Here is a 27,420-nt window from a genome sequence, read left to right on the forward strand (position 1 = left end):
GCTGTTATTGCTCAAACTTTGACAGTGGGATTAGAGGAGCCTTTGGAACTCCTAAATCCTGAATCTAAACCACTCTTTTTCTCCCTCTTTCTTCACAGCGGGGCATTTTCTGAAGTGGTTTTAGCCGAAGAGAAAGCAACTGGAAAGCTCTTTGCGGTGAAGTGCATTCCTAAGAAGGCGCTGAAGGGCAAAGAAAGCAGCATAGAGAATGAGATAGCCGTTCTCAGAAAGTAAGTCCAGGAGGCACGCCTTCTCCGGCTGCCTTGGGGTTATCCATCCCTCACTCAAGGAGGGAGGAGGCTGTGGGTGCTGGCCTCCCAGAGTTCAAAGAGGGCGGCAGACCTGGCTGCAGGGAGAGGTGGGCTCTGTCAGTGACGACTGAGGCTGACGTAGTGCTTTCTTTCAGGGACATTTTCAACTATACATTGTATGTCTTATTTCATTTGCAGCAGTCATTTGCGGTGGCTGCTTTTTCCTAAGATCACAGCAGTCAAATAGACTTGGTTTTGAACTGAGACCCTGACACTCACTCTAGCGGGTGACCTTGGGCCAGTGACTGAGCTCTGAGCCGCCTCTGTGAAAGGAAGTTGATAACATCTCCCTACATGTGGTTCAGGATGAAGTGAGATGGTGCTTCACAAATGTTTGTAAAGCGCTTCCAATAGCACCTGCTACATAGTAAGTGCTCAGTAAAGGGTAGCTGCCACCACCAGTGTTATCATTGTTATTGTTGTTGCTTTATTTTATAATAAGGAGATGAAGCTCAGAGATTAATTTGTTCAGTGCCTTGCAGAGCCTGGAATGCCAGCCCCACCAGTGTTATTTCCACACTCTTTGATGGGTCTTCCACTTTCCGCCACACACATGGCACCCAGAAAGTTCCATACAGTTTACTATTGAAGTGCTTCACCTCTTCATTGAGTTTCACTTTTGCTCCCCGTGTGGAATAGAACCAAATCAAGATCTCACCTTTAGCATAATGGCACACACAGAACCATCCCAAAGCGACTGGACCCACCCAAAAGATGACCTTTCACTAATGTGGTATCTATCCATCATGATCAAGCCGTTCTGTGTCTCACAAAGGTTGAGGGAACAAACCCTTATTTGCTTTTGCCTATTTGGAGTGTATCTGAGCACTGTGCTATGAAATTTTAAATAACTTCTATTAATAAAAGATGTTAGAAATATCCTTGAAATTTTTGGGGCTTGGAACCAGCATCAAGCAAGAATCCTGTCCAGATAGGCACAACAGAACAGGAACAGGCCTTGTAGGGCCTTAACACAACATGTCACGCCCACACATTCTTCCTGAATGAGCCGCCCTCCACCTCTGTCTCAGGGAGCAGCAGTGTCCTTTGAAGGGTCCTTTGCTGCCATCAGTACAAACCCAGTGCCACCGAGGTGGTTAGGAGAGTTCGTTCTGTTCTGTATCATGTGTGATGTGTGTTCCGGAACAGATGGGTCTGAATAGCTCTTTAGTTAAGGGTTTTCACTTATTTCTTTGGTTGTTTGGATGGTTTCTAGGTTTCCTGGATTGTCTATTAGGGACTGGAAGAGTTTCAGATTGTCCTGTGGAGGATTGCATGAAATGACTCCATGGAATAGCATTGGGGAAAACAAATAACATTAGCATCAGGCAGAACACTCTGTTAATGAAACATTTATTTAAATTGCTCATTTTCCAATATGAAAGCAGCACTTGGAGAAGAGCATATTTGCTAGGTATTAAGTTGCTGCCACGTTGCAGATATTGGACATTTTAATTGAAATTCTAGGTGGGCCCAGAGCCTTCTAGAGGCTCTGTTTTGGGCACTGGGGCTGCCCACTGCGGAATCAAGCACGCTGCTTTATTTTTATGTGACTCCTTCATTGGCGTAGAAGCCACACATCCAGGGAAGTCAGTATTCATTCCCAGGGTTATTTTTCATCTACATGGGCAGGGGATGTGGAGGTAGACTTCATACGTTATGTTGGTTTATGCCCCAGTCATTCTGCTTTAATCAGTGTCTCCACCCTGTACCTCACTCAAATAATCACCACTGCCAGGAGGCGGTGCTTGAAGCAGCGAGGGCCCGGGACTGGGAGTAACTTACTTGGATAGTTTCACACTATCAGCTTTTGGAATATCTTGAATCAGGAACCTTCTTTCAGGAATACAGAACAAATAAATCGTTTCTGAGAGGATAAGAAGGTGATACCTCGCCTGGACTGACTTATTTATTTAATTTCTTGGCCTCTACAAATGATTCACGCGTGGAATAAGAGGCAGTTCCATATTGTAAGCAGCCGAAAGCAAAGAATCTGAGCTGTAAAGAATCTGAGTTGTTAGAATGCCGGCATTCAGACATTCATTCATTTAACCAATATTTATTACATTCCTGTGCATCAGCAGCCGTGCTAGGCACTGAGGTTTGAGAGATAAGATACAATTCTTGCTCTCCAGGGACTCACAATTGCTACTAAGTAAGTGTGATATCGTAGATGCTGCGAGAGACGATTGATCAGGGGGCTGGGCTGCTCAGTTTTTAATTTGGGGTATGAGAATATTTTGCAGAGAGCAGAAAGGCAGAGGGACATTCCATCAGAGGGAATGGCCCAAACAGAGGTAAGGAGATGGGAGGCAGGGTGGTGTGCTGGGAACTCCAAGTAGCTGGCTCACCAGACTGGAGCAGAGGGCTCAGGGTGAGGCACAGGAGAACTGAGGTTGGAGAGATGAGACTGTGGGGGGTTGTATACCTCGCTTGGACCTTGAATGTCTTTCTGTAGACAGTAGGGAGCCAGTGAAAGGTTTTAATGAGAGGGCAATGTGATCAGGATTGTTTCATAAAGATTGCTGTGGCAGAACATAAAAGGATGGATTGGAGGGGGCAAGACTCAATACAGAGGGGGCAGTTAGGAGGCCACTGGAAGAGTCTGAGAAGCAGCGCATTTAAATAGGAGCTATGGCCGAAACCGGTTTAGCTCAGTGGATAGAGCGTCGGCCTGCAGACTCAAGGGTCCCAGGTTCGATTTCGGTCAAGGGCATGTACCTTGGTTGCGGGCACATCCCCAGTGGGGGGTGTGCAGGAGGCAGCTGGTCAATGTTTCTTTCTCATCGATGTTTTCAACTCTCTATCCCTCTCCCTTCCTCTCTGTGAAAAATCAATAAAATATATTTTTTAAAAAATAGGAGCTATGGGTTGGGATAGAAGAGACAAATATGAATGTGTGCACAAAATTGAATCTGTAGGACTTAGGGATTTGGAAGGAGTGGGGAGGCAGGTGACGGGAGATAGGCTTCTACAATAACTACTAGGTTTCTGATTGGATAAATAGGGTTCCAGAGACCTGCTTTGTTGCACATTCTGCCATATGCCCTGGTCATTTGCATATTTCCATGCTATTTTTCATCCAAGTAGGCCCATCTGAGAGACTGCTTGCCCTCCTGTGTGCTGCATTTATTGCAGGATGAGAGATTTATGTATTTCACTGGGTTAAAGTAATGTAGCTAATATATCCCTTAAGGAGGTCTTTATACTTGTTCTGGAAATAGTTCTAAAATGAATCTTCTTGATAAGCAGATACTAAACCCAGCTCAGAGGGAATCAAGAGTGGCAGCATCGTGGCGAGCAGGTGCTGTGTGCAGAGAGCTGCTGCCTGGCTGGCACTCAAGGGCAAGATCTGTGCATTTCCATAGTGGGATGGTTAGCTCCGGTCCCAGGAATGGATATGGTATGCGTTAGGGACTGTCACATTATCAGTGTCATATTCCCTAGTTAACCTTTTGTACTCACTTGCTTTTTTCTCGATTCCTTTATTCTACTTGGGATTTAATTTTTTAAATACCCCAGATTTTACAAAGCGCGGCAGTAGAATAAAAAACTGGAGTTTCTTTTCATACAAACTAATTTATTTGGATTTTTTTAGATTTCAAATTATTGATACATTCAAAGAGTAATTTTAATCTCGATGCTAAAGGTGTCGAGTCACACTCGACATCCGAGTGCAAAAGATTAAGTTACAGAGCTTATGGTTTCTGTGCTATTATTTACTTAGAGGGCAGACACTATCCAAATCAAATTCCAAGGCAACATCTATAGCGTTTTTGTGTCTGCATTAAGTGACAGGTGGAGAGAGAAGGCAATGCATAAAGCTGGAGAATGGGAGATGAGAGAAGTAACACAAATGAATCTAGAGTAGCTGTTTTCCTAATAGTTGGGGTAACTGAGGCTCAGACTAGTTAAAGAGGCACTGTCTGCATGAAGCATAGCACCCGAATTCAACACACTGTTCTTGTGGTCACCTGGTAGGCTGCAGAGATGATCTTACTCAGGAAAGGGGCCTGCTTTTCAATTGTGTGCTCTCCTCCATCTGGGCACACAGGGGCGCCTCAGCTGATGGTCACGGCCTCTTTCTCTATACATCGGCCCTAAGTGCATATTAAAACCATCTGGGATGCTTTTTGGAACATTCTGATGCCCAGGCCCCATCCTAGACCGATAAGAAATTTTGCAAAGCAAACCCCCCACCCAGTGTTTCTAACACGTGGCCACACTGGATAGCTCTGTACAACCCTGGTCTCACCTCCCACGGTTGAAGCTGCTCTTCAGTGTCCAGGAGTGTGGGAAGACAAGGACACACAAACACTCCACACATGTTTCCTTTAGATGGGAACTTCCCGTCATAGAGGGGGTTGGCTGGATCCCACCGTCCCATCAGAGGGAGCAGCACCGGCCACTGGCTGGGTCAAGGCTCTCCGAGGCTGTGCTGGGGTTGATCTAGTCAGCATGACTGAGTGCTGAGCCCACTGTCAGAAGGGGGTCAGAGCTGCCGAAAGTGGCTGAATCCAAAGCCCAGGGTTGCCTGTGGCCAGGGTCAGCATGGATGGCAGGAAGTGTGGTGGGGCTGGGCCTTCTGGAGGGAGAATGAATCGAGCACCTTACCCAGGCGAGAGCGGGACTCGGGAGGCCTAGCGCTTCTTGCCGTAGTAACTTGGTTCTCTGGTTCTTAGGCCAGACGTGCTTCTCTCAGTGCAGACCAGCTGGAGGGAAGGCAGCTTTCGCACCCAGAGGAGAGGACAGCCGTTTTGTATTCAGTTAACAGCCTTCAGAGAAAGACTTCTCTGTAGATTAACTCATTTAAATCTGGCTTGCTTCAGCTCCCTCAGCTTTGTTCTGATGGCAGCCTGGCCCCAGTCACTTGTTGAAATCACTGCCAAGGGCCAGTTTATTGTGTGTGTTAGAGAAACACACGTTTCAATAGAAATTCATCAGTTCAGGGTGAACAAAACCACTTCTCAATGACTGAAAAGGGCTGAGCTGGTAAAGCGGATACTTGTGTTTCTCAGGCACCAGTACAGCTTTTGAAGGAGCTTTCTGCCCTGCCTAGGAGATGGCGCTCTAACGCGGAGAGCTTTTGTCTTGAAAGCTAGTCTTGGAATTAAGGACACAGGCAGGAAATGTGAAGAGTAATGATCAAAGGCCATAAATAACAAACAGGGAGGCATATTTTACGGTCCTAGAACCCTTGCTACAAGTTTCCTTCCTTTTGAGAAAAAACCCCATGCAATTCAAGTAAGACAGGGTTGAGAGATGCAGTAAGTTATCTGATCGGTTACTGTTGTCATTGTGTGTGTGATCAAAGTCACAATCTTGCCGCGCGTGGAGCATGTAAGCGAACCTGTTCAAACCAGGCTCTACTGTGAAAGCCTTAAATCACAGAGAAGGGCCAACACGCCCCCCGGGAGACCTGGCCTCAGAGTCTTCCTTATTTGGTGTGCTTCCTCCTCGGTAGCCCCCTACCTCTAATTCTGGGGGCCCTGTGGATCTGACTCCCAAGTAAGGAGCCTTTCCCTTCCAGGCAGACAGTAAACTCAACTTTGTTCAGCTCACCGTTCGGTGGTACTGTTTATTTCACCCTAACGGTGTGCGGGATGTAAGAAAGAAACTTCGTCTGATGCCAGCCCAGCTTTACAGCCAGAGAGGCTACACTGGGGGCTTCCAGGAGACTCCATGTGGTGCTCTGTCCACAGCGGATAGTCCAGGAATATTTTTAATTTGATTTGAGACTCAGAATCAGCGCATTTTTATTCGTTTAATCAATTGCTTGGGCATTGCTTACAGAGCTCCAGGAAAGGGAGGAAAATAGACTTGGTGGCCTCCCTTCCTACCAAATGGGGATGTTCAAATCATCCTGAGCAGGCATGTGCGTTTATCTGTCTGGTGACCACGAACCTCTGGAGCATCTGTGGTAAGTCTCCCTGTGTCAGTCCTGCCTCCCTCAACATGATAGAAATGAGAATGTAAACGCATATCTGATGTTGACCCTCTTGACCTTCATTGCAAAAAGTCACCTTCTTGATGGAATGCGAACTCCCTTCTAATAAGCCCCTGCTTTGTGATTTTGCTGTCTCGTGTTCACTTCCCTGCCCCCACACCCCATGTTTCAGCTTCGTTCCCCCAAAAGGAACAATTGATTCCTGAGCAGATGATTCAGGCCTGCTTCAACAGGCTCGGCCTCAGTTTGAGATGCCCCCTCTGTCAGGATTCCCCTCTTGATTGTCCCTGCCTGGGCGAGACCCCATAGCAGCAAGTTTCCCTCTGTCCCTCCTGACTCTGTGCGAGGTCTACTTCCTGAGACTGTGGATTTCCTGAATCCAGTCCTGACTGCACTGAAGGCACGATGGTGAGGATGGATGCCAGGGGTGGGCGAGGGGATCAAGCGGTCCTAAGGAGGGGAGAAGCACTGGGCTTGGGCACTCTTTTGACTAAGCAAAGAGGTGTTAGTGTAAAGAAGAAATCCATGCTGACTTCCCGTTCTCTCTGGGACCCAGGGGATGGCGGGTCCATCGCCAGTGTGGGGTGTTCTAGAAGAGGAGGCATGTGTGAGGGGACGACGATTCTCCCATGGCAACAGAGCGGACTCGAGTCTAGTCTGGCTGTTCCTGCCACCTTTTATGCTATATATATGCCTCTGTAGATAGGGTAGTTGAAGAAACAGTGTTTCATCACACTTCTAGAAAGAGTGCCAGCTATTTGCATGCTTACTAGTATTTCCATGTGCTATCTCTCTGTCTCCTAATCTGCCTATGTGTTTGGGAGTTCAGCCGTCATGTGGATGAGCTGGTAGTTTAAATTCCGCTAATAATATATCTTGGCAAATGTTTTCCCCTTCTATAAACATACTTAGCTAATGATTTATACGAATTTCACTTAAATGATTCCAGCAAAAACTTATATCTATCTTATAGCCTAATATTCCTAAAAAATCAGAATAGCTTAGATTGGAGGATCACAGGTGAAAGATTAAGGATAGGGAGTCCTGAGATCAACTAAGCTGGCAAATACAGAAGAAGAAATGAATATTTAAAATAAATAGATAAATATAAATGTTTCTGCTTCTTCTCTGTTAGACTTTAGGTTGTGCCAGTTCTAATTTCTACATGATTTTGGCATTATTTATATGGCTAGATAAACGATTTCAGTGAAATTTTACTTATGACTCATTATCTAGTTTAAACTATGTAATTTGATGAATAAATTTTATTTTACAAACTGGAAGTCCAGGGTTATCATTTGGGTGGTTTAAACAGTTACCATTTTAAAGCTGTGTAACTGACCCCCCAAAAAAAAGTCAGCTTAAAATTGAGGCCAGAATCTTAGGTGACTGGTCTGAAGTTTTTAGGAAATATACAATTAAAGGAATCATTTCTAAAATAGTAGCTGCATGGAATTTGATAAATGGGATTTATTTTTAGCCATTTTTCTTTCATGAATATTTTAAAATTTGTGTTGACTATGTGATTCAGACCTGTGGTAGGTATCACTGGGGAATGCAAATACATGTAAATATATTTGTAAACAAATAGTCGTGTGATAGATGTGTTTTCATTCTTTGAAGGCTACAGAACTGATGTGCTAAATACACACGTACATATGTGCATATATTATACACATACACATGTTTTAAATACATTTCAGTTTTTTTAGATCTTTCCAATGAAGATCAAAAATTCTTTTTGCTTAATTTACTAAATATGTCCTCACATTGTCAAAAATCTGCTAATTACCCTTATAAATAAGATAAGAAGGCATATAAAAAACCTTTAAAGTGTTCATGTTAGGGGCTATGCAAATGTTAGTCATTGCCACTCTCATCATACTCTCTCTGTGGGAGAGGTAGGAACAGAAACTGGTCTCCATTTTATGGAAGGAGAAACTGAGGCATAGAGTGTGTTGTTCCGGTGAGTGATGGAGCTGGGAGGTGGCAGAGAGCTTCTCACTTGCAGAGAATTCTCCTCCCGTTAGGGTGCCCGGCCTCCCCTTCCATTACAAAACACTGTTGGAATTTTGGACAATCTTAGTACAATGATAGGAATCCAAAATCATATGGCTCCCAATGAATAGTAAGAAATAGATGTCAGTAGATATTAATAGATTAACTGAAATAGCTGTCAATTAGGTAAATTGATAGACATAACGCTAAAATCATAATTCAGTCTTTTGTCCCAACTTAGTCACCAGAAACCTACAGCGAGTTTTATCTGTCCTTTGAGATTTTAAGTACAGATACTGTCACTGGGACTTCTGCAAGCATTGTTTTATTAATCTTCACAGTAAAGCTATGGAGTTGGATATTATTTTCCACACTAAGGGCCCAGTGCACAAATTCATGCACCTTGAAAGGAAGTGGGGGCTGTAAGGCTGTGGTGGGCACAGGGGTGGGTCTTGGCCCATCCTCTGTGCCACCGCCCGGCCCCTCCCGCCTCGGCCCCTGGTCCCCAGTCTGCCGGCAGCCCCACTTCTGCCGCCGCTGTTTCCACATGCTGACCGCATTGGCCCCACTTGCACCCACTGATGGCGCAGAGCAATTGGAGCTGGCAGCAGCGGATGGGAGCGGGACCGGTGCCATCAGCAGGTGCAAGCAGTGGCTGCTGCCCCGATCACCCCTCAGGAGCAGGGGGAGGTGGAGAAGCCCTGAGGGGTGATCGGGGCCAGCAGCCACTGCTCGCACCCACTGACGTCACTGAGCAATTGGGGCCGGCACTGGGCACTGGCAGCGGGTGTGAGTGCTGGGCGGGACCACAGCGTGTGGGAGCAAAGAATTTTTAGTAACCACCAGAGGCTTGCCCCAATGACAGCGACCGGTGCCCCGTCTTGGTCTGGCGCCCCTGCTCACCTGCTTCACCATCCCGCTGCGGCCGACGCCTGCCATGTTCTGCGTGCGCCCCCTGGTGGTCAGCGCATGTCATAGCAACTGGTTGTTCGGTTGTTCTGCTGTTTGGTCTATTTGCATATTAGAGTTATGTGTGTGTGTGTGTATATATATATATATTTATATATATATATATATATATATATATATATATATATATATATATATATATATTTTTTTACAGATGAGAAACTGTGACTTAAGTAAGAAATCTTTAAAGGCCACATAAGTAGTAACAGGTAGAGCAGGAAGTCAGAGCCAGGCCTGCCTTTTCTATATGTGTTCCCTCTGACGTCTCCATGTTGTCCCGTTAAGAGAGAACCACGTAGTCTTGATGCAGGCAAAGCCCACTGCATGTCGGGGTGCTCATTAATGATAAAAGTTCAACCTAATTGTCTGTTGTATGATGCCCTTAGAGAGGCAGTGTAAAATAGTGGTGATGATCTGAGAACCAGCCTGCCTAAGTTTTCATCTGACTCACCCACCCACCGCAGCGCAACCAGCTGGGTGGCCTGGGCCTCCCTCTGTGGCCACTGGCTGGGTGGCTTGGGCCTCCCTCTACGTGGGGATTGATCATGGGGCTCCGCAATTGATGGCTCCACAGAGGGAGGCCCTGCCCACCCGCCACAGCACCACCAGCTGGGTAGCCTGGGCCTCCCTCTTTGGGGTGATTGTGGAACCCCCTACCCCCCAATCAATCGCCCCGCCGGCCAGTGCCCTGGGACTCCCTCTTTGGGGCGATTGTGAGGTGATGGCGGGGCTCCCCACCAATCGCATCGCACCTGCCTTGGCTGGCCTGGTGCCAGTGCATGTCATAGTGTGGTTGTGCGGGGGGTCGTTCTGCTGTTCAGTTGTTCGGTCGATTTGCATATTATGCTTTTATTATTATAATTACGTGTACCAGGGACATCTTGTCAGACTTCCTGGAAGTCAGTCACACAAGGATTGCCTCCTTGTAGGGTGCCCTACTGGGGCCCAAGGAAGCCCTGCTGGCAGAGTGCACAGTGCCAGCAGCAGTGAGGTGGCTGGCCTTCATCCAGTGGTGAGAGAACCAGTGATAATACCCAGTATAGCTGCAGGGTTGTCAATAATTTTTTCCTTGCTAAAAAAAACTATGATGACTTCTGCTCTTCTGGTCTGTCTTACTGTCTGCATCCCTAACATTAGAGTCACAGAGCATTAGACCAGGAGCTTAGGGATCTTGGACCAGCTCTCTTGACTTGCAGATGAAGAAACAGGTGCAGAGAGGTTAAGTGACTGGCCCGAGGCCGCAGAACCAGCTGTGGCGGACATGCAGTCAGAACCATGGTTCCTGGCCTCCCAATTCAGGATTCCGTCCACGTAACCAGATTGGCTCTCTTGTACAGTTCCCTCAGGAGAATGCAAGAAAAGTACTCTTCCGTGTGTGGCAGGGAGAAAAGACTCTGCCTGGTAGCTTGGCCAGATTCCAGGATGGGATAGCGAGTCTGGTTTCTGAAATTCCCCTGGTGATTTCAATTAGATACGCTGTTCTTTCCCCCTTCATCCTGCGGATGTAATGTTGCTGCGGGCTCTGATTGCTATCGTGTCTCCGGTCCTCTGGCTTCACTGGAAAGGAGCTCAGAGGCCAGCCTCACTCGGAGCCCATGTTAAAGGCAAGCTCTGGGAGTGCTCATTCCCATTTCAGCTGCCTTCAATGATGCTGGTCCTTGTGCCAGTGTCTTGGCAATAGAATGGAGATACCACCTCTCAGAGGTGCAGTAGGGAGAAGCCAGCTACCGACTGTGAGATAATTTGGAAAATAGGGGGAAGTGCTACCCTGGGGAGAGGATATAATCCAGGAAGACATTGTGCACTCTCTGTACCCAGCTGTGGCCAGGGAGGTGTGCTGGACCCCGAGCTGCTCCTGGCCAGGGAGGTGTGCTGGACCCCAAGCTGCTCCTGGCCAGGGAGGTGTGCTGGACCCCAAGCTGCTCCTGGCCAGGGAGGTGTGCTGGACCCCAAGCTGCTCCTGTTCCTCCTCGGCTCTGTATGATGCTCTGCACCTTCCCAGGATATTCTAGAAACAAAGGGAGGGCTGCCTTCTCACGTACTCCCTGGGTCAGCAGAGTGGGTTTGAGGGACATTGGGCCATCCTGAGGTGCTGCCCAGAAAATGTACCATTTACGGAATAAACCCACCTGTTCAAGAAGCCACAGAAAGTAAACTTACAGAAAGAAGTTTTCACTCAAGCATTAATCTTTCTAGTGCATCTCCTTGCTGGGGAACAAAGGGATAATGTGGCCATTTCTTTGAAATGAATGCTTCCCTGAGTCAAGTTAAGTTGGTTTGTTTTGGGAATCCAAACCTGAATTCCCTAACTGTGAAGCTTGGGGTGTTGTTGTGTTCCTTTGCTTATTTGTTTAATCCTAGTAGGACTCCCTCTAGGACAAAGCAACTTGATACAGCCACTGGGAAAGTGGTCCCAAAGGATGCAGAGGCCAGATGTAGTGTAGTGCCTCAGGTCTTGGGTCCAGGGTTAGTGGCATCTCATATAACATTAAAACTTAGGAGGCAAATTCATTTGTGGGTGCATCTTTTTGTTTAACTGCATAAAGGACCCATTTTCCATTGGGTTCAGAACAGAGCACATTGTAGGTGGGCCCTGGAAACTTCCCACCTGCCTTTACTCAGGTTTTCTTTAAAAGTGTCAATAGAATGGTTGAAACTTTGACTTGTTCTTGGGCCCAGAGTGAGTTTTTTTTTTTCCCTTGCATTGTTTATTTTTGAAAAACTTATAGAAGATTGTAAGAATAGGTCAGCAAGCTAAATTTAATCCAGCTGTATCATGAATAAGTTGCTAATGTCACGTAAAAAGTTGCTCATTGATATAATTTCCTGGAGAAATATGGCAAGTTGTTTTTATTTTATAAAACACTAGAGGCCCGGTGCATGAAATTCATGCACGGGGAGTGTGTATCCCTCAGCCCAGCCTGCACCCTCTCCAATCTGGGACCCCTCGAGGGATGTCCGACTGCCCGTTCAGGCCTGATCCTCGGGATCAGGCCTAAACGGGCAGTCAGACATCCCTCTCACAATCCAGGACTGCTGGCTCCCAACTGCTCACCTGCCTGCCTGCCTGATTGCCCCTAACCACTTCTGCCTGCCAGCCTGATCACCCCCTAATCACTCCCCTGCCAGCCTGATCGATGCCTAACTGCTCCCCTGCCAGCCCAATTGCCCCTAACTGTCCTCCCCTGCTGGCGTCATCACCCCTAACTGCTCTCTCCTGCTGGTCTGGTCCCCCCCCCCCCAACTGCCCTCCCCTGCAGGCCTGGTCCCCCTCAACTGCCCTCCCCTGTAGACCTGGTCTCCCCTAACTGCCCTGTCCTACAGGCCTGGTACCCCCCAACTGCCCTCCCCTGCAGGCCCGGTTGCCCCCAACTTCCCTCCTCTGCCAGCCTGGTCACCCCTAACTGCCCTCCCCTGCAGGCTTGATCACCCCCAACTGCCCTCCCTTGCAGGCCTGGTCCCTCCCAACTGCCCTCCCCTGCTGGCCATCTTGTGGCAGCCATCTGTGTCCACATGGGGGCAGCCATATTTGAACACATGGGGGCAGCCATCTTGTGTGTTGGAGTGATGTTCAATTTGCATATTACTCTTTTATTAGATAGGATAGAGGCCTGGTGCACGGGTGGGGGCCAGCTGGTTTGCCCTGAAGGGTGTCCCGGATCAGGGTGGGGGTTCCCTTGGGGTGTGGGGCGGCCTGGGCAAGGGGCCTGTGGTGGTTTGCAGGTCAGCCATGCTGCCTGGCGACCCAAGCATAGGCCAGGGCCAGCTGTAAGCAGGTATCTGGGATTTATTTATCTTCTATAATTGAAACTTTGTAGCCTTGAGCGGAGGCCAGGGCAGGCCAGGGCAGGCGGGAAGCTTGGCTTCCTCCATTGCCGGGGCAACCCAAGCCTCCTGCTTGCTCCAGCTCCGTGGCCGTCGCCATCTTGGTTGGGTTAATTTGCATACTTGCTCCTGATTGTCTGGTGGGCATAGCGGAGGTACGGTCAATTTGCATGTTTCTCTTTTATTAGATAGAATAGTCATTTTAAATTGGACAACCAATGGGTCTGGGCTGCCTGTCACTACTTGAGCTAGATAAGCAGAGACAGGGTTAAATCATATATGAGCATTTATTCCAATAATGCTGGCAGTATGGGAGAGCAGCAAGTTATACAAGAAAATCTGCTCTCACCGGCCCCCACCCCGCAATAAGCCAGCTGCTTATATTGGGTAGGACAAAGATTACATGGGGAAGTAGGCAAAAGGAATAAAAATGGGTATGATGGTTACAGATTGCAGGCAATGTTGGCTGGGGGCCGGGTGGGGACTCCATTATTTGGGCAATAAGGTTGTTAATCTTTCCATGATAATAGGTAGCTCTCCTATGAGGAGGATGGGCCACATCCAGGTTCCTGGTGTACAACTCCCAGCCAGGTTAGAATGTGCTTTCTTTAATTAGAACAAAACAATCATGGTTAACAGAGTATGATTAATATTTCTTATAATTAATAGCTAGTCTGCAATATTCTATTTCTGCCCTAACAATTTAATTAAGTGACACAGTATTTCATTATGCAGACATGAATGCTATAGCTCATTTAGGCAGTTTGGGAACAATCATTAGTAAGTTATTATTAAGTTTATTATTATCCAGTCAATGTAACTTTCCCAAAAAGATAATATCCTTCATTAAAAATTAATTTTGAATGAGTGCTTATTTTCTTTATAATGACCAGTGTCAAGCAGCATAGTACAAACTTCTGAGTGAAACTTTGTTCTGAATAAACTATTTATGCAAAAATTATGCCTGAAATATTCACAGTATTGTTGCTGGATCAGGTGAATAAATGACAATGAGACTTTTCAGAGCATATGGTATTTCAGGCTCCTGTATTCTCTATACTCAAGAGTTCAATTAGTGTGGATATTTAATCTCCTTTTGCAGTAATGAACTGCATTCACTTGCATAAAGCATATTTTTAAAATGAAATAACACATAATATAAATATATCATTTAGATTTTTCATTGTATCTTTTTTGAATGATACAATCTACTACTATATATTTATTATATAAAATCCTGTTATTTTGAACTCGGTTTACTCAGGATTCAGATCGAGTTGAAATTTATCTTTTCTAATACTCTGAGAAAATGTACGGTGAGCATATGATAGAATAAAAAACAGGAATGAAGGTACTTCGAAAACTTACCAGGAAAATGAATATTTTAAAGTTCTTGAAACCAGCGTGCTAAATGTCAGTAGTAATTACCTTTTCATCTAAATAGATGTGGTGGTAATCTAGGTTGCTGTAGGTTCAACAGTCTGTACTTGAAATAAGTCAACTCCCTTTAAAAATATTTTATAGCTCAGACTTCTAAATAATTTAGATTTGTCTTTTTCTAATTACTCTGAATTGGAGAGCTCTTAAACCTGCTTAAGAGGGATGCATCTTACCTCCAAGATTGTTGATATTTTCCTAGCCTTTATTTATTTATTCTCTCCATCTTTAAGATACGCGAGGAAAGGGTGGTTGCTGTGGTCTTCCTCTGGCTGTGTTCACGCCTCCTGAGCCTGAGTGCACTTCCCCTGCGTTGGTCTGTTCTCCGCTGGGGTCCAGTCTTCGGAGCCCTTTGTTGCTCAGAGTGTGGTCCTCGGACCAGCAGCACCAGCATCTCCAAGGAGCATGTTAGACATGTAGACTCTCGGCCCCGCCCGGGACCCTCTGAATCAGGATAACATGCAGATCACTCCCAGTGACTCGCGTGCGCACGTACCTCTGAGAAGCACTGCTCTAAGAAACTTTCCTTTGGAAACCAAGCTGGTTTCACTGCCTCTTCTGTGCTCCAGCAGCATGTGGCGTGTTCCTCCCTTGTCACACGTGTCTCCTTTCCCGCTGCATTGAAAGCTCCTGGAAGAGAGGGAGTACAGCTGAGCTCTCGGGGTATTTCCGGTGCCTGGCAAAGTCCCTGCTGCATAGTAGGAGCTTCAGATGTTTTTGTTGAGTTGAATTATACCAGTTTCACAGGAGGAAAGAATGAGGAACATAATATGTATTCCCTTCCCTCTTAAAAAAATCAGAATACTTTATTTTCCGAGTGAATAGAATATTCAAGTATTTAAAAAAACAGAAGTACGTGATTACTAACAAAACGTTTTTTGAGAATGGCCAATTTGTACTCATTTCAAAGATGGAAATTGGCACTAAAAACTAAAAACTTAAAAAAAACAGTTTCAATATAATACGTTAAATCCCGAAAGGAATTGGCCCAGCATTTCCAGTTTTGTTGTCACTTCTTCTTGGATGGGACACGTAATGCTCTCTTTTAAAATGTAGACTGCAGTGGGAAATGTGTGACAGGCATACCGCAGACAGACACCTATTGTTTAAAATAATTCTGGTTAAGGTTTGCCTCTCCTGTCTGCAGCTTCTTCAGAATTTTAAATATGAAAAGACAATATTTACTAATGGCTCTGAGGCTTCAAGGACGAAACTGCCTTCTGGAAAGAAACTGGCAGTCTTTTGAGCTGAATTAATAGATTCATTTATTTCTTGAACCTTATTGATGACTGTATCCACACTTTCAAAATGAATAAAACCCTGTTCACACTGGAAGGAGCTGGTCACTAGGCAGGGAGCCTTCCCAGAACACCCAACAAGTGTGCGTCAGAGTGGCCTGCGCATCTTTAGGAACGTGCAGATGCTTGGCAGAGAGGTTCAGTAGAGGAGCCAAACCTTGCCACCGGGTGAGTCAGAAGAAGGTGGCATTGGAGTGACCTTGAAGGAGGGGTAGGTAGGCTAATCTGGGATGGAGGCAGGGGGAAGGGGAAATATCTCCGTGGATGGAACAGCTTGAATAATTATAGACAGAAATAGATGAGAAGTGGGGGCTGAGTTTTGGCCTGGCTGGAATGTTTGAGAAGGTATGAGTGAGAAGGAGCTGGGGAGATGGGTCAGAGCACAGAGGTGCTTACCTGGGAGGCTAAAGGGCTTGCACTTCATCTGCGGGGCAGCTGGGTGAAGAATGTACGGCAGAGTGTTGGGAAGGAATGTTGGGCAGATGAAGGATGACTGCTGGGGTGGGTGCAAGGGGAAGGCGGATTAGAACCAATCAGAATAGACACTGAGAGACCACCTGATTGTGAAATTCCTGGCCAGAGGGGAGGGGCCCTAAACCACCCGTGGGCCTCCTCAGGACACTAAGGAAGAGGACTCAGTGAAACTCTGCAAGTTCTGGGAGGTAAGAATGAGGAAAGTGAGATTTCAAGTCTGAGTGACAGGAGAGTAGGTGGCTGAGAAATGGAGCGGTGAAGAACATGGCAGGACACAATCGTACCACACATGTGGATATCTTTCGTTCCTCCAACAGGATATCTAATGGCATAATTAATTAATATGACCCCAGAGGCCTGAGAGAAATGAGGCTGGGCCTGAAGACAGTCAGGCCCCAGGCCTAGCACTGAAATAGAAGATGGTACGGTACTGGTTGCAGTTAGTGATGTCTGCAGGTGAGCCTGTGCTGGGGCCCCGTTGTGGGGTGAGGTAGGAGAGTGAGGGCATGATGGAAATGGATAGTTTTTCCCACTATGCGAGGCTGATTTACATGGACACAGATGAAGAGGCTGAACATTGCGATGGTGTATTGTGGTTAGCAGTGTCTAGATGCATTACACACATTGGGACAAAATGCTGGTAGGTGATAATGATAGCCTTGAAGGACTGAACGAAGCAAACACTCAGTATTATAGGCAGTATATATAGTGGGAGGAGTCATCCTGTGAAGTTTTCAACTTCCAGAACAGTGGTTTCACCCCATGGATTTTGATGATTTCAGAACGCCCTTGTTTTCTCCTTCCCTCCCTTCCTTCCTTCCTCCCTCCCTCCCTCCCTCCCTCCCTCCCTCCCTCCCTCCCTCCCCCATTCCTTCCTTCCTTCCTTCCTTCCTTCCTTCCTTCCTTCCTTCCTTCCTTCCTTCCTCCCTCCCTCCCTCCCTCCCTCCCTCCCTCCCTCCCTCCCTCCCTCCCTCCCTCCCTTCCTTCCTTCCTTCCTTCCTTCCTTCCTTCTTTTTTCTTCCCTTCTTTTCTCCCTCTTGCCTTCTTTCACTACTAAACTTCTTTAAATAGTGTTTCTACATCTACGGCTGTACTTCCTCATAGACTCACTGAACAAAGGGCTTCTGCCCAACCATGGCACTAATGCTGTTTCCTCAAAGATCATCAGTTAATTTTGGGTTGCCAGACATTGTAGCCTTTTCAAAGTATAGCTTCCCTTTGATGGAAAGAAAGATGGAATTTCCATCTGTCCACCTGTTCATGCATCTCTCCATCCATTTAACAAGTCGTTATTGGAAGCTAATAGCAGTATTAGTCAGTACTGACTGAGCAACTCCTATTGCCAGTTCCTGTATGTTCATTATCTTATATCCTCACAGCTACTCTGAGGAAGGTATTGTGATCACCTGCATTTAACAGATGAAGAACCGAAATGTCACACAGATTAGGCAACTTCCCCAAGACCACCCAGGTGGTAAGTGGCTAAGACTGGATTTGAACCAGTTAGGCCCAACTCTAAAGATCAGAATTCAAACCACCACACTCTATTGACGGTTGTGTTTCTGTTAGGTATATGCACAGTGTGCACTGGGGGATACAAAGACGGGTGAGACATGGGCCTTCCATTGGTTGAGACCAGACGACCACAGTCCTTCAATAAGTGCTGGATGCTCTGGGAGCCAGGAAGGGGGCACCAGCCCTTGGAAATGGACTTTCACTGGGGCACTATCTTGTGAACAACGTAAGATGGCCAGGTGGGTGTGGTAGAGTGAGGAGTTCTTGGAAGATGGAGGAAGAACATGGTTTGAACAGGGCCCAGCATTGTGGCTGAAGAAGATGAGAGAAGCCGAAGCACTCCTTTCCTGGGCCGCCTCCTGGGTCTGTGTCTAGTGTCTTTCTCTTCTTCCGTGCATTCCTGTGCTGGGCCCTCGTCGCCTTACACCTGGGCAGTTGCAGCAGCCTTCACGCTCTACCTCGTCTAACCTATGCTGTGTCGCTAACACCAACTAACCTTACAGTGCCCTTTGGTCAACTCACTCTCTCAATTAAAGAATGGCTCTCCACTGGTCAAACCATTTAGTTCACTTGCAAAACCTCCGTATGGGGTGTCATTCTGTTTCTTGTTGTGTTTTTCATGACACGTCCAATGCTTCACATTGGAGCAAGCAAGAACTCGTCTGCTCTCTCAATATACCCTGCTCCCCATGTCCGTCTCTTCATTTTGGTAGTTTTATAGTCCCCTTCACCTTTTTCTCTCTCTACTTGTCAAAAATCATATTCATCTTTCAAGGCCATCTCTAGTTACTCAAGCATAAAGCCTTTCCTGACCAGTCCAGCCACAATCTCTCTTCATTCTCTAAATTGCTATCGTCATCACGCGACCCTGGCCTGCCTCACCCTTTGTCATCGTTTATACTCCTTAAAGCAGCGACTGGGTCCCGTTCTTCAGATGCATTCCTATAGTTCCCACCAACATAAGTCAGAAGTACAGGGAATGACTTTGAGTTTCAAAGGGGCCTAAAACCTTCCTTGTCCCCTTGCTTTGGGGGAATCATTCCAAAGGCGCCTTCTCTGAGCTCTTTCTCTGTGTCTTTTTGTACATTTTCTCCTTGAGCAGAAAATTCAAGGAACCCATCTCTTCTGAGGAGACGAAGATTTCCCTGTGAAACCTCATGGGGTCTTTGGGCAAAGCCAGGATTCCCCAGGGAGGGCTATCTTGGAGGTTTAGTCATCCAAACGTGGCTGTGCGATCCAGATCTCTCATCTCTAGATAACTCTTATGGCTACAGTTTTCTTGTCATCATGATCTGTAAGTAATTTAACAGACATTTCAGAATTGGAAATCTAGGCTAAACTAAAATATACATTTAAACAATGAAAGACTTGGACCCTGCTGGGGCTGGCAGCTTGTCTCCCAGGCCCCGGTATTTGGTGTGACTCTGAAAGTGTTGAATTAGCTACAGATGAACTCCTCTGAGAACAGTTTCACGTGTCAGTGGGAGTTGTACTTTGTATGCAGAAGCCTTACTGTTCAAACTGGGCTTGTTAACCAGTTCAGGTTTCACTTTGTACGTGAAAAATAGAATGTAGATCATAACTAAATGTATCACTTAAGACCCACCAGAATTCCACCAGCCAGCGAGTCATGGAACGCCGTGTCCTGTTGTCAGGTGCCAGCCTGAGAATGATGGGAGAGTGCCCAGGGAAGGTTCCACGGGAGCCACAGGATGGCCACAGGTTGGAAATTAGGTTCTGGGAGGAGAGCCAGAGTGACTGGTGTTATTTTACCTGGAGAAATTTGACCACTGGCATTTGTTAACATATATTTATTATTGTATTTGAGTGGCCAGCAATCTGTGGGGGCACTGTGTTTTTCCTTTTAAGTCCATGAAGATATAGAATCATAACATGAGGACATAATGATCCCTCTCTTCTATTTTATAGGGAAGATAATGAGTCCCAGAGAAATTAAACAACCACAGCTCACCACTTGTAATTGGCTGGGTGAGGATCAGGACGTGGGGCTTGAGGACACAGCAGTGGAAGGAGGCTAACTTTCACTTTTACCCTCTTAGGATTCTTTTGGGCTGGGCCTGAGAAGTAAATTGATGTAAGGCAGATCAACAGGAGACAAGCATACAAATTTAGCTAGTATAAGTTTTATGTGATAAGGAATGAAGACCCAAAGAAATAGTGAAATCTACTTGCTTTTGTGTTAGGTTGAACAAAGAGAGGTAACAGGTCTGTTTGTGTAGAATTCTCTTGATCACACCTTCTTGTCTTGATGATAAAAATGCTTTTTTCTTTCTGGTATTGGGAGGACATCTTTTACATGGGAATTTCAACTCCTGCTTTTAAGTAAAGGAGAGAAGGTTAGAGTGTTTTTCTTGTCTTTGCTGTTTTAATTCGAAATATTTCCTATGTCTTTAATTCAAAGTATTCAGTATGCTAGAGTGGCATATTTGGGGGTGCCATGTTCTGAACTCCTACAGAAGTCATAGCTGAAATTTAAGTAGGAGAAAAACAATTTCTTGTCAGGGGAAGATTATCTAATATTGGAACAAATGATTGTAGTATCTTGTCTGGAGAGGTTAGAACATATAGTCCATACAATTATAGCTCTACCTAGAATGGATGGGCTTATTTTTCAATGGCTCTTTAATTTGATGTCTCTAATTATATGAGTTGCTTTTTCTTTCACATGTAATATAAGATTAATTGTTCTGGCAAGCATCCTATATAATAAAAGCCTAAGTGACCTTTACGACAGAACGACCAGAACAACCAGTCACTATGATGCACACTGACTGCCAGGGGCAGATGCTCAATGCAGGTGCTGCCCCCTGGTGGTTGGTGCACTCCCATAGGGGAAGCGGAAGCCAGCTCACAGCTGGCGAGCGAGCGCAGAGGCGGTGGCGGGAGTGCTAAGGAGCAGCGAGCCAGCGGTAAGGAGCAAGGGATCCTGGGTTGCGAGAGGGATGTCTGACTTCTGGCTTAGGCTTGGGCCTAATCCAGCAGGCGGACTTCTCCCGAGGGGTCCTGGACTGTGAGAGGGCACAGGCTGGGCACCAAAACTCTAGTAGTTTGATAATTGCTATTGTTAAAATAGCTTATCCCATTTCCAATCAGATACGTTTTAAAATAAGTAGCAAAGAAGGTGTTCTCAATTTTATCTGGACCCTAAGATATTATCTGACATTGTCAACAATGGAATGAATTTGAGTATCTCTGTATGTCTAACACACTCCATGGTTTGGGATTTTTCATTCAGGTAGCATTTCCCCTTTGAGTTTTTATCTTTTCAAGGACTGCATGAATATAACTGTACTAACCTGACTTAGAGTAACCAGAACATTATGATGGCAACATAGCTGTCAGCATGCAGGCCCAATTTTCGGGAGAAACCATTTCTGCAGTTGTTTCTCAAATGTGGTGACCAAGTGCAGAGCCTGCGAGGACCCTGGAGGCCAGCCTGGACCACTGTGGCTGGTCTTTAGTGACCTGCCCTCTGGGTCATTCTGAAGCCTATTGGGGGCTTCAGGGGACGGCCTCTGTCCTGCTCAAAAGGACATCTCCTCCTCAGTGGGCGGAGTGCTCTGAGCCAGGCCTGGCACAGGTTTTCATTAAAGGGCAGTTGTGGCAGGTGGACCACCAACATCATCCCCTTCTTCCAGCCTTTTGACTTGAGGGGTTCTGCCAGTCCATTGCTCTGACAAGCGGTGTCTTGGATGTAGCGCTTCAGAACACGAGCACTCGTGAGCACTCATGGACGCCAGCACTCATGGAAGGCCCACTGTGGGCTTTCTCCAACACACCTATATGAAATTTTTCACAACATTTTGGGAAATATTTTAAATATCTGTAAAATTGTTCTACAATTTTTAGTAGTAGCAGTCCATCATAGACCTACAGCATTGCTGTATTAGCTAAAAAAAAAAAAAAAGAATCCAGTTAGTTTAAGCAAAAAATGTTTATTGGGAGAATACTGGTTTATCTTAGCATCTTAGCTAATCAAAGGGAAAAATGAGCAACTAAGCTATTCCTGGAGAGGCAATCTTGTCTGTTCCTAGAATATCATCTTAGGAATTTGTGATCTTCTTTCTAGGGTGTAACCGTTAGTGTAACTCAACATTAAGTTTTTCCCATCTCATAACTTTCTCTTTCACCCTCAAGTCTCACTTCTTTCATTTCCCTCCCTCCTTCCCTCCCTCCCTCCCTTCCTCCCTCCCTCCCTCCCTCCCTCTCTCCCTTTCTTATTCCCTCCATTTTCAAGGTTCATATTCCTAGAGCAGCATAGACCTCTCTTGGGTCAAGAGTTATCCTTGGATTGGGTAGATATGGTCAGGCTCACATGGAATAACTATGGCTCTTGGAGACCATGTTGATGTTTCAGGAGCTGGGCCCAGGAAGGGGGCATCCTTGTGAACTCAGCACTCCGCCAACAGTTGTCTGCCATATGTGGTTCTCAAAGGTGTGTTCCCACTTCAGTGAAATCAGGGAGTTAAAAACACATAGTTTTATCCCTCTGAAGAGGAACAAATGTTGGATGTTGTCCTGCTTAAAGTTTAAGTTCTCAACTCACTGTTACCCCAACAGGTAAGGAGGGCCTCAGCCCCCAGAGAGATGCAGAGCATCCTGATGGTTGACTTTTAGCAAGAAAGGTTTGCTTTTGTTTGTAAGCGTTTTAAATCCTTTATGAAATGCTCAAATAGTTTTGAACGCAAGAAAGACCAACTATGTATTTGAAAAGTTGGGATGTTTATGTAAGATAGCAAGTGAAGTCTACAAAAGAAGGAATGCAGGAAAAGTTCACTCCACGTGATTAGGAAGTCTGACTCTTTTATTAAAGACAACCCCTGTTCTCCAAAACTAGTTCCAAGAGAAGACCCCACTAAAGGGAGGGAGCCCAAGCACAGCCTCCCAGCAGGCCCACAAGTAACACTCAGCCCGTGTCTCATGCTGAGGAACACGACCACCTTCGGTTACCTGTGGCACTTCTGAGCATACCAAAGGCTAAGATATTACAAAGAAAAAGTAAACACGGAGAGTTCCATAAGTCAAGATATCTCTGTTCTTCAAAGGATGTATTTTGCTCTTGATAACCCAAGGGTCTGGCACAGACTCCTTAACACCCAGGACAAGAAAGAAAGGTCCAGTTTCCTCTCCTGCCTTCCCTCGTTCACTTCCACACTCACCTTCCTGTCTCTGGAGGGCCCATCCCAGGCACCAGGTGATGGGCACCAAAGGTAAGATCTCGCCTTTCCCTCTGGACCTTTCCTCAGTCTTCAATGGATGTATCAGTGTCGGAACACAGAAGGGGGGCAACAAGATAGGCAGTGAGAGTGGAAAAGTGGTTTTTCTCCTCAGTCACCTTCACAACTGCCTAAGGTTGCTTCATTGATCCAACATAACCATTGAAATACAGGGTGGGGTAAAAGTAGGTTTATAGTCATTACTACGGAAAATAATACAGTAATTAATAAGTAATAATACAAGAATAAACTCTGTTTCATGTACTCAAAACTGTAAATCTACTTTTGCTCCCCTGCCCTTCCCCCCCCGACCCCCCCCCCCCCCCCCCGTAAATTGTGGATAATGCAAAGGCGCCCCTCTTCTTTGAAGAAGTACTGATCAATCGCTGGGCATTATCTTTGCTCTTCCTGGTTGAAAAATGGGCTCAGCGCCTCACACAGGTACTTATGTACACAAGAGCTTTCAGTTCAGGAATGTTTGTTAGGCAGCTGTTCAGTATACATCCATCTGAACCAACTAAATCTATTGTGAAAGTCATTTCACACAAAAAATAAACTTCACATCATTAAAATACACAGGAAAGATGGAATCTCAGAAAACGAACAACCTTTTAGTAAAAAAAATAAAGACACAGCCCCCACACCCTCCCTTTCTTGTGGTACTTACTTTTCTGATTGCACCTGGCAGGTGAGAACTTGCCTGACTGTAGGAGGTCAGCTTCTGAGAGCCCTCCTCTCAGTCAGTTCTCTGGTTTTATTGATAAGGAACATGAAGCGGCTGCTGGCTGGCTAGCTCCCTACTAGCAGAGGCTGCTCTTGACCCCATCTGTTCCAAGAAAACCTAGACTGTGGTTACGTGTTCTTGGTTCCCTCTCTCTTGGAGATCTTACCACTAGTGGTTTTCATTTTATTCACTCTTGGCTTCAGTTGCCTTTTCTGTAAATTGTCTTGTTGGACATTATCTCTGAGAACCATGCTCTGATTTTATTGTTTCCTTTACTTTTAAAGGGAAACATACTGCTCCACAATGTTGAGAGAGGTTGTTATGGTAAATAACCTAAAATTAATAAGCAACAACTAAAGAGTAGCCAGCCGACAACCACTTTCCTAAAATACACTCTGACTTCCAAAATAAGCAGGAACAAACAGCAGCGTGGAGCCCCTCTAATAATATCCTGCATCCAGGCTTCTGGGAGACGGGGGCCAGCAGCATGTTGGCTCTCTGGTCGTCTGCTTGTGCTCAGGGTGAGGTGGTGGATGGCGGTGGTGGATTCGCTGGGATTATAGCCTGTGGTTCTGGACTCTGGCTACAAACTGCCAGGGCTATTCTAGATCAGCGAAATCAGAATCTCTGGGACTGGGGTCTGGACATAAATATTAAAAAAAAAAATCTTCCGGGTGGCTCTGATGTGGAGGTAGGTGTGAGAATCCTTGGACCAGAGGCACAAACACAGAGGGAGGGGTGAGAGCGGCAAGGCCCCAGAGGAATGTGCAGGTGGAATGCCTTGTGTAGGATGCTGGGGATTCATTATCTTCTTGTTACATAGCAATTCATCTCTGCATATTATTTTAGAAAATTATTTTCACCCTCCTTTTCTTATTTGACTCTCAAGAGAGAATATTTGGGTTTGCCTTAGCATCTCTGTAGATTTTTTTGTATGACCCTGTCGTCAGTAAACCCAGGATAAATGAGGAGTGGCTGTGCTTGAACAACACAGGGCTTAGGGGCACTGACCCCCATACCCCCATGCCATTGAAAACCCCCATATAAATAAATAAATATATATATATATATTCTTGTTGTTAATCCTCACCCGAGGATATTTTTTTCCACTGATTTTTAGAGAGAGTAGAAGGGAGGGAGAGAGACACATCAATTGGTTGCCTCCCACATCCACTCCAACTGGGGTCAGGGATTGAGCCTGCAAGCCTGCAACCGAGATATGTGCCCTTGAACCCTCGACCCTTCAGTCCACAGGCCGATGCTCTAACCACTGCACAAAGCCAGCTACGGCTCACTTGTAACTTTTGACTCTTCCACATCATTACTAATAACCTACTGTTGATCACAAGCCTCACTGATAACATAGTCAATTAACACATATTTTGTGTAATATGTATTATATACTATATTCTTACAATAAAGTTAGCCAGAGAAAAGAAAATGTTGAGAAAATCATAAGGAAGAGAAAATACATTTACTTTATTATAAAGCAACTAGAGGCCTGGTGCACTGGGGGAGGTCCCTCAGCCCAGCCTGCGCCCTCTCACAGTCCAGGAGCCCTCAGGGGATGTCTGACTGACGGCTTAGGCCCACAGTCTGGCCTCCCTCTGTGGGAGGCAACCGGGCCAGCCAATTGGGATGGTGCTGGCCCCCCCATCACCCCTCCACCGCTGCTGGTCACCGTGCCACCCCCCTGCATTGCCATTCCCTCCCTCTACTCGCTGGCACGCGCATTGGATGGCCTGGCGCCGCCTGCTTGCCAGCCCCCCCTCCTCGCCCCCCACTGACTGGTCGTTCCACTGTTCAGTCGATTTGCATATTACTCTTTTATTATATAGGATTGTGTAAGTGGACCCACACAGTTCAAACTCATGTTGTTTAAGGGTCAGCTGTACTGAGTTATTAAGGATTTTGCCTTCAAGCTCTTTTAAACAGTGACTTTCTTAGTTGTTTTTAAAAGGCTGAATTTACGTGCAGTTTTGCAGGAGAACATGAATATTAAGAAAAAGCTTTCATCTAAGTAGGGATAAAATAAGTTAGTTTGTGGCATAAAGTATATGAATATTCCAAGGGGATTTAAAAAACTGTGGTAGTTCAGTCCTTATTTCAATTGCCAGGGCATTTGGGGACAGCAGCTGCCCTTTGTCCCTCTGCATCTCACGTATGGGTGACGACGTGCCAGGCCCAGAGCTCTGCCCAATGTGTGCCCTAGTGACTGGGCGGGGAGAATCCCAGAGCTGGTTTGGCCACCTGAAGATTCTGAGTGTGTTAAGAATAATGATTAGACACCCTGACTGCATACTTAGCATCATCCCCAAGGGCTGTTAGTCAGAGTATTTAAATAGGAGACACACCCATGAGAGTTTGCAGAAAAACAAAGAGAAACTGGGCTCTCAAAAAGTGCCTGCTAATTGTTTGGGGATTTACAATAATTACAGTAAATATCAGGTGGGACCTCCAAATCTCTCATCACAGTTCGTAAATATTGAGTCAGTTTTGGGGTGCTTGTTTTTGGTAATTAACAAACCAGGGGCCATTGATCTCCCAAGACTTCCTGTTTCCTGCACAAGGTCTCCCCCACCCTCCCACCCCCATGCACCTGCTCAGCCCTTTCTCACCCTGGAGTGGAAGAGAGAAAGAAAGCATTTTCACTGAGCTGGGCATCCCCCCCAAAAAAACAACCAATTTACCATTTTCAACTGCTGATGAAGAAGTGACTTTATGCTCTGCATTAAACTTGAGAGAGTTGTGTTAATTTAAAGTGTCTCTTTCTGTGTCTGTGTTTTTCATAGGGAACAGATAAAATGTAGGATGGAATTGTTTGGTCTTGAAGAGAGGCTGCCTTGTTTACTGCAGGCACTGGCTGTGCTTCCTGGGCAAAAAGCACTTTGCAATTATGATTTGCATGTTTCTCTTAAACTGGAGCAAATGGAAGCATGTTTGAATGGTGGCCACAGAGCTGCAAACATTAACAATGAGGCTTCCCAGCCAGGACCTGACAAGTGAAGAATCTGCCCTAGCCCCCTTATTGCTAGTGAAAATATAAAGCATTCTAGTATTATGAGACTACATCTTTTAAAATACACCCTTCCAATGCTGTGAGTAGCTTCAGAGGGGGGTGGAGGGCAGCAGGAAATAGCAATTTTCAGCACTTACCACTTCCTAGAAACAGAGACTTTAAAGAAAATCAGCCTCATGGGACATTTGGGCCCCATCATTGAAGTTATTTAATAATTTCTGAAACTGGGTTTTCTCTGGCCAGAACATCCTTTAAAATGTAGAGTTGCCAGTATTCTGGCATAACCCCCCTTTTCAATGCCTTTTGCAGTACATACCTACTAGTATAAATCTGATGTGCTAAACCCCAAAGCCAAGGGAAAAAAGGAATGGGAGCACTTGAAATGTAAAGCAAATGAAATTCTTTGCAAATTACAATATGCTAAAAAATGCAGTCACTAGCTGATTATTCTTTTTACAACTTTTAGGGTATATTCAGAGTATTTGCCATTTTCTGTAGCACTTTCTATAGCATTTTCGGTCACTGAATATTTTGTTTCTTATTTAATTGTGTGCATATTGTTACTTCTTGAGTGTAGTCATTTAGCTCTGGGTGCCTTTTCTACTAGGAGAGTGCTTTATTCCTAGTTACTGTTACATAATTATTGTTGAATGAATGCACTTCCAC

General features: G+C 45.7%; 1 protein-coding gene across 3 annotated transcripts in view; it reads left to right on the forward strand.

Moving 5' to 3' along the window:
- CAMK1D (calcium/calmodulin dependent protein kinase ID) overlaps positions 1-27,420 on the forward strand; it is a 383,665-nt gene that overhangs the window by 158,050 nt on the left and 198,195 nt on the right. For all 3 annotated transcript variants that reach the window (XM_079769652.1, XM_079769655.1, XM_079769653.1), the window contains exon 2: positions 99-230. In XM_079769652.1, coding sequence (XP_079625778.1) covers positions 99-230 — 132 coding nt within the window. The remainder of the gene's footprint in view (positions 1-98; positions 231-27,420) is intronic.

This window comes from Cnephaeus nilssonii (assembly GCF_951640355.1).
Source record: "Cnephaeus nilssonii genome assembly, chromosome: 4".
Classification (NCBI taxonomy): Eukaryota; Metazoa; Chordata; class Mammalia; order Chiroptera; family Vespertilionidae; genus Cnephaeus; species Cnephaeus nilssonii.